The sequence below is a fragment of the Pelodiscus sinensis genome, chromosome 1, assembly GCF_052426305.1.
Source record: "Pelodiscus sinensis isolate ZL-2025 chromosome 1, ASM5242630v1, whole genome shotgun sequence".
Classification (NCBI taxonomy): Eukaryota; Metazoa; Chordata; order Testudines; family Trionychidae; genus Pelodiscus; species Pelodiscus sinensis.
Window position 1 is genome coordinate 141,860,858 of NC_143052.1, and position 11,210 is coordinate 141,872,067.

At 44.0% G+C, this 11,210-nt stretch overlaps 1 protein-coding gene across 6 annotated transcripts in view; it reads right to left on the bottom strand.

The window, feature by feature from the left end:
• The window catches only part of KEL (Kell metallo-endopeptidase (Kell blood group)), a 45,370-nt gene extending 35,132 nt beyond the window's left edge, over nt 1-10,238 (bottom strand). For 3 of the 6 annotated variants that reach the window (XR_012896732.2, XR_012896731.2, XM_075903172.2), the window contains exons 1-5: nt 10,042-10,238; nt 4,744-4,909; nt 2,944-3,147; nt 1,990-2,114; nt 931-1,077 (exon numbers count right to left, since the gene is read on the bottom strand). Coding sequence is in view for 4 of the 6 variants with exons in the window: in XM_075903172.2 (XP_075759287.2) it covers nt 931-1,077; nt 1,990-2,114; nt 2,944-3,147; nt 4,744-4,909; nt 10,042-10,068 (669 nt within the window). In the remaining 2 variants the exon portion in view is untranslated. The remainder of the gene's footprint in view (nt 1-930; nt 1,078-1,989; nt 2,115-2,943; nt 3,148-4,743; nt 4,910-10,041) is intronic. The other 3 variants (XM_075903189.2, XM_075903214.2, XM_075903199.2) reach the window with 3 other exon arrangements.
• Between the last annotated feature and the right edge of the window lie 972 nt (nt 10,239-11,210).

Here is an 11,210-nt window from a genome sequence, read left to right on the forward strand (position 1 = left end):
GCACTCCAAGCCAGGACTGGTTTTCAAGCGGGGCACCCCTGAGAACTGTCTGTCCGGGGTGGGGGTCGGGTCCCTTTAAGCACAGCCCTCGGCTAGCCTGAGACAGCATCTCCACGCTCTAAGTCCTCCTCTGATGCCCTGCCGGCACTGCTTCCGGCCATCCTTAAGCCCTGTTCAGGGTCCACTTAATGTGGACATGCTAGTTTGAATTAGCAAAACGCTAATTCGAACTAGTTTTTAGTTCTAGACGCGTTAGTTCTAATTAGCTTAGTTCAAATTAACTAATTCGAACTAAGTTAGTTCGAATTAGCGCTGTAGTGTAGACATACCCTAAATAGACAAGGACAGAAAAGGGTGGGAGGAAGGGAAATAACTTTCCCCACATATGCTCCTACTAACTTCAATTTCCAGAAACGAATGATAAAGATTATGTATTTAACAAGTAATAACAGAATTAAGAAATGAGTGGAAAATGTAAGGACAGGAAGTTGTACAAAAGAGTATCTAGTCTCCAGCCTCAAATAGATGAAGGCTTTAAAATATCAACAATGAATCTCATTATACAGTATTATAAAAGTGGATCAAGGAGGACTCCTTGGCCTCTCAGCTCACGAGGGCTGATGACAAAGCAATTTGTCTCTTATATAATGTTACTGCTGGTTCTGTTCTGGTAAGGAAGTGCCTAATCCTCTTCTAGTCTCACTGAGCTATTAGCATCAATGATACCCTGCAGCAATGAATTACACAGTGCATGGCAAAACAGTTCTTGTGTATTTTAATTGCATGGATTTACAGAAATCATTTAAAGAAGACCATATTACTCATAATATATGCCTTTCCCAGTGGCTTAAGCAGTTATTTGGTCTTAAAGATCCACAAGTACTACTCTGACTGTCCTTTCCCACTGCTATCGCCTTCTGATCCTCTTACCTGGATGATATTGGTGCTGGGGTCCGAAGGGCTAGGTCCCACATATGCTCTGAAGAAGGGGAAAGTGTTGTATTTGCCCATGAGTATCTGCAGGGTCTGGTTAAAATCTGTCTGTTTCCCAGGACCTGTGAAGTTCCAGCCACCAATCTGAGGAAAGAGAGTAATACAGAGAAAAAACTCCCTGACTACCATGGGTCGAAAGAGAAGCAGGAACAGCTGCTGTTCACTGATCTCCACATTCTCCCCCCTTCTTTCATGGAACATGATGACTATGACAGCTCAGGGCCAAGATAGTACAAATAATGAAGACAAAAGAAAGGGAAGAACCCAGGAAAATCTTCAAACTCCCAGTGATACTCTGCAGTGACCCTGTCACTTTATGTTTATGGAATGCCATAAAAGTGCTATATAAGGAGGCAGAGGAGGTCAAGAGCATAAGAGAGCCACCTGAAAGGGCAACAGGTGGCAGAAGAAGGTAGAGGAGGAAGTGTCTGCATTTCCCTGCCATCCTCAATCAGGGCAGTTAGGACTCATTTTTCATACTTGGGGATTCAGGTGCTTGAATCCTAACTTACCTCTCATGGGCCCTAAAATTCCATCTCACTTGCAGGGAGTTTCCTAAGCTGCAGGATGGATCTCACTGAATTACCCTGAGTTCCTGTTAAGAAAAGTACCCCTTCTACATGATGGGAGGAATTCTAAAATTCCAAGGCCTCATGTGTCTGAATGGATATTAAGGTAAGAAATAAATATTCAGGGTCTGAAATCAGGCAGCCAAATCAGAGCACCCAGTCCATAGCATCTATTAGGGAAATGATTTTTGTGCCATGGAGTCTCATCATTTACAAATTAGGCTCATTCCCTGGGCAGAAGCCACTAACTTTCCATCACTGACATCTTAGTCACCATTGACTTAGTGGTTGCAAGTGTAATAATGAAGGAGCAAATAACAAAGCAGATTATTACATTCCCCCCATTGTTTTCTATCCTTTTCGGAGAAGAGCTTTTTTCTGAAGTACATAGGTATGCTCAGAAATAGTGTGTGAGAGCAACAAGCACCTCATTTATGAGCTCCTTCAAGGGCTGAGCCCCTTCTGCTTCTATCTGCTGGGTATTCATGCAGGAGTGGTAGAACTGGATGGCTTTCTCCTTGGCTGAGCCTCCAACCTTGACCCGTGGAACCTCTGAGATAAGGAAAAAGACAAAACACTTAACGAGCCAAACATTAACGAAAACCAAGAGGAGGCATCAGGTGAGGAGGTGGGGTTGCTAATAGGTAAATGTTCATCCTGAAGCAGGAACTACAACTTGTTTGATAATCCATGACACAATATAACACTTTCGGAGTGCATCGACAGACACCATGGTCTCCACTAAAGATCAAATCTGGATCTTTCACACTAAAAAGTACAACCCACAATCACTAAAACCAAAGTAGTAGCTTTAGCTGTGAGCAAGGAGGTTTCTGCTAAAGTTTCTAGGGGCCCAGAGAGTAATGAGAGACATGACTCATCCAAACTCTAGCAAACAGAGGGATACAATCACAAGTCAGCACTACAGTTTCCCAAGAGAGTGTTATGTTCCCATTTAGGATGATTATAGCTCTGGTTGTGGTGACAAGGTGATAACATGGGGGTGGCTGTGACAGCACAGCTGTTTGTATTGCTGCCCGACTGGGATGCTTGCTTCACTGTAGTGATGGTATGAGATGGCAGGGAAATGATTTGGAAACAAGAAGCTGAAGTGAGAGACCATGTGATTGTTACACTGGCTCTGGTGAGTGAAAGTGCATTTTCTGGGGAATGTTGTAGAGATGTATATTGGGGGTTGTAGTGACAAGGGAATGGAGTTGTTCCCATGGGTGTGGCTTGATACTGGTGCATTCTAGGGTTCATGGCTGTGGTTGCAGTGACAGAGAGGTACCAAGGGTTGAGTTTGGTCCCTTTTGGAAGTGGCTGCCCTGTTGTATGTCAGTAACCAAAGCTGTGGCTGCAGAGGATGTCCCCCCTCTACCTAAGAGCCTCTTCAGGATCAGCTCGTTTTCTTCCAGCATGACGTCAAACACATTTGAGGACTCCACAGTCAACCTGAGCGAGTGGTTGGTTTTCCAGTTGCCACAAACATAGCCATAAAAATCCTCACAGGGATCTATGGTGGTATTCCTTGTCTCCAGGAGTCTGGCCACAAGTGTGAGACACTCCTTGGTGTTACAGGGCTCTGGGCAAGAAGCACAGACAGAAGCCATTATTAGCAGGATGAAGGAAATTCAAGAAAATACATGGAGAGAGATTATTTTGCAGTTTAATGTGTTGTACAAAATCCTATGCTTTTGAAACAATATTGAATTATCTGGAAAATTATTGCTGACCAGAAGATAAAGTATATCCTATGTTTGACTTTATGCAATGGATGAAAATAGGCACCAAGTAAGGGACACCATTTAAAATAAAGGATGAATGGTCACCCAGGGATAAGGTCCCATCTTGGCACAATCTAATCAACCACAAAGCTGATTATCAACAAACTTCTCCCATTTTCATCTTCTTACCACATTCACTGTGTGTCAGTGAGAGTCTGGCCAAGCAGTGATCTCCCAGGAATATAACTACTACTACAAGGCTAGAGAGTTTAGGACCAGCAGAGAGGAAGAGAAAGACATAGGCAGGGGAAAGGAGATAAACTGAACAATGATATATCAGGAAGCATTTCCCAAGAATGACATCTGTCAGAACTTTTCTACCAGTCCAACTTATGTTAATTTAAAAACTTATTTAATAAAGCCTGTGTAAACTCCTGGATAAACATTCTTATTTTGTTTTACAAGTAACTTATGTTGTTTTCCTGTTAAATTAGTTCTTTGCTGAAATAAGACACTCTCAAATCAAAATAATAATACATATTTAATTAAACGCATGCAAGTTTGTGTCTAGACAAGGCCATAGGGTGGGCTTAATGTCTCAAGGTGACTGTCATTTCTTAAGACACAGACACTGGCCTAAGCAAAGTTCTGTATAATATACAAGTAGGCCTCAGACCTTCACTGGTTGGTATGATGTATGTGGGAAAAAGTGGGAGATAGAGAAGATTTGAACGAATACAGCCTTTGTAGTGGTCTGTAGTTAGGGGATTCCTAACCCTTACAGACAGGGGAAAGGTCAGAAGAGGAGTTAAAGGGGGATTTTAACCAAGAGGGAGATAAATTATGGAAGAGGATATGACTTGGCCTCTTCATATATATATATAGATTCTTATTTTGCATATCCACCTAGTGGTTAGAAAAGTGGACTGCTTGTGGATCTGGATTCATAGGCCCTGCTTTCAGGTTTGCCACTGATTGGAGCTCTCTAATTATCTTATTAGTGATAGGGACAGGGACAGAAAGGAGGGACAATTTCAAGCTCCAGTACCAAATTCCGGACTTATCCCTATTTCTCCTAGGGCACTATAAACAGACCAGTCAGGAATACAGAAGCTGCAGACAAGAGGGAGGGGATGAGAGTAATACAATAGTCTTTAGAAGGTTCAGTGCTACTCTTCAGAGAGGGTGGGCCTGGCCACACTAAGCAGGCAGGAAGTTTGGGAGTGAAGAGGTCTCCACATGGTAGGGAAGGCTTGGAGTGGGTACAGTAATGAGTCTTTATTACATTTTATTTATTTCAGACATTTCTGTTTTCCCAAGTCTTAGGAACCAACCATGGCCTGGGCCTCACGCAGATGCTCAACCCAAAAGACAATTAAGGGAGAGGAGAAAGGAAGGGGTCTCACTAGCAGGTTGGGTGCAGGAGAAGGGAGAAGGGAGAAGGACTGAGGTACCCTTAATTGTACCCTTAATTGTACCCAGGCCACAGGTGAAGATGGTGTAGACAAGAAGCAATGCAAACCCAAGGACAGCGCTGAGCATGAGAGCACACAGGAGGAGGCTCTTCCCCCGAAGGTATCTCCCTTTCTTTGCAGCCTCTTTCAGATCCTCCTCACGGGCCTGAAAAGGGGAAGAAAAGAAAAGAGGGGAGATGCAGAGAAAGACATTCCTATTAGAATTACTCCAGTCATATGCCCTCCCAGCTCCACCCATTCTACCAGTATTATATAGAAGAGCTGGGAACTAGGGGCATTAATAATTGTACCAGTTCCTCAGTTGCTTCTAGTTCAACCCACATCTTGCAGAACCCTCAACAACAGTTCCTACACTTCGTCCTTTTCCCCAGCCTTACCAGCTGCAATGATTCTTCTTTTTCTTTCCATTTACCTGACTCCCAGAACTCCTCCCCATCTTGGTACTAACATACTGCCATCCCGTTGTTCATTCTACTTGCATTTTACTCTCTTCCCCCCACTCTGTGCCTGTTTGGTCTGTTCAGACTGCAAACTGTTTGGGGCAGGACTATCCACTATTCTGTGTTTGTACAGCACCCTGCACAATGGGGGGTTGGCTTTGGGAACTACAGACATAAACATAATTTATAATTACCAGTACTCATAATAAGAATAGAGCAAAGATAAGAAGAGGAAACCCAGGTGGGGAAGAGGAATGTGGAGATGGTACAGAAAGAGATGGGTAAGGTCACCGGTTCAGGAGACAGAGCTTCTCAGGGGCTGAACTGAGAGTGTGGTGTGGACTCCTACAGAAACTAAGGTTGTCCTAAACCTCACCACTTTCTGCTCCAACTAAATATTTTTCTTCTGTTCCCCTGTGATGGTTATACATGCTGGGTTTTACTCTGAAAGTGAAGACAGCCCCAGGGAAGGGATGGAAAAGGAGGAGGGAGAATTTGTATGGCTTACAAACAGAGAGTGGGTACGTTTTTCTTTCATGTACTACTCCTTCACTCCCTCCAAGACCATCCCCTGTGATCCCTCCTTCCCACTGTAATATGTTTCTCTCTTTTTCAGGTTGGTAGCTTGATTACAAGGTGTTCAAAATCCAGGACTACCTTGGACTTGGTTTCTTTTTAAAGGGTACCTATATCTCCTCCTCAAATGCTGAAAGCTGAGATATAGGAAGACAGCCAGGAAGCAGCAAGATGTGACTTTCCATTTTCTGTGGAATCTATGATTCATATAAGCAGTGCATTAATATTTTCCTTATTAAATAATGCCTCTGTTGAATATCAGTGATTAAAATAAACAAGCAAGTAAGCAAACAAAACAAAAACAGACATTTAGAATGCTCCCATGCCTCAATTCTAAACAGTGCAAGGAAGCTGAGATTTTAGGGTCTGTCAATTCTGTGCACTGAGGGATATGAGAAGAACAAATGTTCCCAAAACACTTCTTATTTCCTAAAACAGTTTAGCTTATCTGTTTTTGATGCTGGGTTTGAAAGAATGGCATCAGACTTTTGAAATAATAACATCCTGTGTCTACTTGGAAGGACATTGATCTCCCTTACTGCTCTCAGAAGAATACAGAACTGGTGAATGCCTCCTTTGCCTCACACTGCTAGATGCATGTGGACCCACACAAACTAACCATCTTTGACCTTAGATCCAAAGAGGATGAAATGTCTCTGGGGAACTATATGGGAAGGGGAGCTACTGATCTACAGACTTTTTCAAATCTCAGTCTCTGGGCAGGCCCAGCCTTAGGGCAAGGCGAGCAAGGCCTGTCTCTGGGTTCAGTCTGGTCTTAGCTCAGGTAAATCTAGATGACACAAAAGGATTTGGCAATGAGCTATGGAAGCTTTTATATCTTATTCCAACCTGGCCTGAAGTTATGAGGCACAAGACAGTTGGATAGCTTGCAGGGGACTGAAGAACAGAGCCTAGCATATGCAGGTTGACTCTTCCAACTTAGCCTCAGGTAAGAGGAATGAATGGGAAAAATGGATGGTTTGGAGGAAATTTAGGGAGGGGACAGAGTGCCGTCACTAGCCATCCAAGCCATCACTAGCTTCAGTTAAAAAAGGAATGGGGAGTCTAAATGGTTTGCAAGAGTCTGAGTGGCTCAGCATTTCCAGTGCTGCTCCATTTTGTGGGGATTGGATATTTGAGGCTGGGCACATGGGAATGAGACATAGATCCTCTTCTCTATAGACTATGTTCTGTGCTGTGGCAAAGGGTGAGGGGCACGCTATTTTCCAGATGTTGCAGCCATTCAGTTAGCCAAATTTTTTTCTCTGTAGTTTTTAATTCTTTAGACCTCACCCTAATTACCTTGCCTATAAGGATTAAATCCATCAACAGTGGATCCTAGAGAGTCCCCAGGAATTCTAGGGAAGCAGGAAGTGAATTGGCAGGAGAGACAGTGTGTGTGGGGGGAGGGGGACTTTTTGAATTAGAAGCAGTGACCTTTCCTTTTCTGTTGTGTGGCCAAAGGAGAATCTGGGAGCTCTATAAGGGTATGTCTACGCTACCCTCCTAATTCGAACTAGGAGGGTAATGTAGGCATACCGCACTTGCAAATGAAGCCCGGGATTTGAATTTCCTGGCCTTCATTTACATGAAGCCGGCCGGCGCCATTTTTAAATGCCGGCAGTTCGAACCCCGTGCCACGCGGCTACACGCAACACGGAGTAGCTAATTCGGATTAGGCTTCCTAATCCGAACTAGCTGTACTCCTCATTCCATGTGTTGGCAGCGGTATCCATCCAAGTCTGGAGAATCTGTAACCTTGTAGAGTTTTAACACAGGCCTTAAAGGGCAACGTGTTTTAAAGTCTTTTGTGAGCTCCCACCTTCTGCACTTAAAGTGCCAGAGTGGAGAAAAGTATTGTCATATGCTAATACAGATAGAGTTGCCAGGTTTTCAATCAGAACAAGCAGTCGAAAAGGAGCCTGGTCTGCTGCAGACCAGGCTGTTAAAAGTCTGGTTGGTGGCACAGTGGGATTAAGACAGGCTTCCTGCCTGCCCTGGCTCTGCATGGCTCCCAAAAGTGGCCAGTGTCCTGCAGCCCCTAGGTGCAAGGGCTACTTCTGCCCGAGTGCTGGCTCCTCAGGTCCCATTGGTTGGAAACCACAGCCTATGGGAGCTTCAGGGGCTATGCATGCAAGCAAGGGTAGCCTCTGGCTGCCCCTGTGCCTAGAAGTCAGAGGGACATGCAGTCCACTTTGAGGAGCCACCTGAGGTAAGTACCACCTGAAGCCTGCACCCAAGCCCCCTGGTATATCCCTGCCATAGACTTGAGCCCTCTCCCACAGCCCCATACTGCACTCCCTCCAGCAACCCAACACCCTGCCTCAACCCTGAACACTTTCCTGCACCTAAACTCCCTCCAAAAGACCACACATACCCTGCACTCTGAATCCCCTTGGCCCCACCCCAGAGCTTGCAACCCCAGCTGAAACCTGCACCTCCCTGCAATCCAAACATTGTCCCTACCCCAGCTGGGGCACATGATGCATGAAGAGAGGCTGAGGGATCTGGGCTTAAGAAGAGTGAGGGGGGATTTGATAGCAGCCTTCAGCTGCCAGCAGGGAGGTTCCAAAGAGGATGGAGAAAGGCTGTTCTCAGTGGTGACAGATGGCACAACAAGGAGCAATGGTCTCAAGCTGCAGTGGGGAAGGTCAGGTTGGATATTAGGAAAAACTATTTTACTAGAAGGGCAGTGAAACATTGGAATGTGATCCCAAGGGTAGTGGTAGAATCTCCATCCTTAGAGGTTTTTAAGTCTTGGCTTGACAAAGGTCTGGCTGGGATGAATTTGTTGGGGTTGGTCCAGCTTTAACTAGTGAGTTGGACTTGATGACCTCCTGAGTTCTCATCCAACCCTCTTCTTCTAAGATTCAATTAATTTGGGCCTGATTTCTGTAGGTGAACTTGCATCCATAGACCTGCACTACACCTGCCTTCTCGTCACATGGTAATACTTATGCTCTCAGATTTGGGGTTGAAATCCAGCGAAATACTTTAGCACCTGGTTAAATCCATGTCTGTTTAGCAAGGCACTTAAATGTGCATGAAAACCAATAGGATAGAAGTACACACTGAAAGTGAAGCACATTCTAAAGTGTTTTGCTGAACACAGATGGTTTGCTGAACCCTGGCCTGGAAAACTGAAAAGTGTGAAGCATAAAAACAGACTATAAAAAATTAAAATAGTGTATGTTCTCAAATGAATGTGGGTATCTGTATGTAAAACAGCCATTCAATAAACAAAACTCCATTTGTATGAACAGAAAATAAAAATAGGTATGAACACTAACAAATGGAGAAGCCATTCAGAATACAAACAAAGGTTTGTGAACTCTACCTTTTGTTGTAGTCAACAGATTTATCTATAGCCTAATAAATATTTTGAAAATTATATTATGTTGATTGGTTACAAATTTGGATCTTACATAATTAAGAAAATTATCACCACTTGCCAAATGTACATTAGAGTATAAAATTTGCAGTTATGTCACTTAATTATATAAGATATCTAATCAGGAAAGAGAAACAATTGTACATAACATACAATTAAGCCAATTAAAGTGTGATTTCTAATTTTCAAACATTTCCAATTGAAGAATCACCTCCACACTAAACAAGAAAAAAACACAACAATTTGTTGAAAAAATTTGCAAATAATTCTGAATAAAGAGAGCATTGGGAATTCTCCCATTTGTGGACAATTTGTGTATACTCTAAAAAAAGGAAACTTATCAGATACATTATTTGTTGTAAATTGTTCACTTAGGTCTCAGCATAACCTCAAAATAGGAACTGGTTTACTATAACCTTTAACTGTGTACAACAACTCCAAGACAAAACTACCAACTGGGATGACTCTGAATTGTAGCTGGTGATTTTAGCAGCAGTTACCTGCTGGAACAACACAAAACGAAAGACTCTTAGAGACAAATGTTAGCAGAGCAGAGGAGACAGATAAATACACAGAGCGAAAACTCCGATATCTTGTCTCATCGACCACAGGGAAGGGGAGCCAGGGGTAAGTCAGGAAAGTTCAAAATAAAGTTGAAACTCCAACTGCAAAGACCCCTATGCTGGAATCTGAACCCCTAGTGTTGGGCCCTGTGAAAGTGCTGCTGCAGCCCCAACTCTGAAGAGCATTTGAGTCCAGCTGTTCAACCCCCCTTAGGGCACAAAGCAGGGTAAGAGTGAAAGAGAGACATAGAGAGGGAGCACAAGTGAGCTAAATGATATGAATGTGTGACTAGCATTCTTTCCCTACCTGCTGAGGAGTCCTTATGTCTCTCATTGTGGAAACTGTCCTGCTCTGTGTAGTTACTGCTGCTGCTGTTGCTGCTACTAGGTTGTTTATGCCTTACTCCTCCCCAAGGGCTGGTAAAGAACACAGTTCAGATCACAGACAGTCTTTCCTTCCCACCTTGGCTGAGTGCTCTGAGGAGGAGGAGGAGGAGATAGAGGAAAAGGGCTTTGAAAAACGCCCTTAAAGAAAACAGGAGGCAGAGAGAGAGAGAGAGAGAGATGGACACATTTCTGCAGTTCCCCACCCACCTTCTCCTAACAACCCTTCCTCCCCCAACAGTGCATTTTCACTCTCTACTCAGTTTTGGGCAAGCAAGTTTCCACCACAATCTGTCTGTCTATGTGCCTGAGTTACTCTGTGCACCTGCCCCCTCCCCACCATGCCTGGACACAAATATGCAGTTCTTTTCCCTGCCAACTCATCGCTTCTTCCTTCCTCCCTCTTTGTACCCTGCTTCATTTCAAATGCCTGCTTCAATCCACATCATCACTGCTTGTTTGAACCTGCTGTTCTGGGCCTGAGGCCTCTGCTAACCTCCAAGATAATGAGACTTACAGATTCTCCTGCTCCTCCTTCCCCAGAAGGTGCAGAAATCCAGATGTGCTTCTCCTGCTGCTTCCACAACAGCACCAGAATCTATTTCCAGCAGGAACAGAAATGGAATTCTGATTCTCTTCCTTTTGCTCTCAGAATCCACTCCAGGGTGGCAGGAGTACCATGTGCACATTCCTGCTTGGTACAAAATAGCAACAGCCCTTTTTCCCAAAGAGCATTCCTGGGAAGATTTAAGAGGGTGGTTCCTCCAATTGGAGAAACCAGGTGATGGGGTTCATGAATGCAGTGGGATTCTAGGATATCTCCCTAAAGACCTCTAAAACTCAGTGGCAAGGTCCTTCTTCACCATTGCACTCTGATAGACACTCCAATTTTATAATTAGATTCCTTATAAAGCTGAAGCCAATTACTTGTACCTCTTGGGTCACCCCTAGTCATACATCACCATATCCATATTATGGGTTTGACTAGCCTGGAACATGGAGATCCTTGTAGAAGTTTTCTTATGTGTATGTGTGTGCGTGCTGTTTTACCCCATGTCATCCTCAGGTCACTCTCCATTTTACAAATGCTCC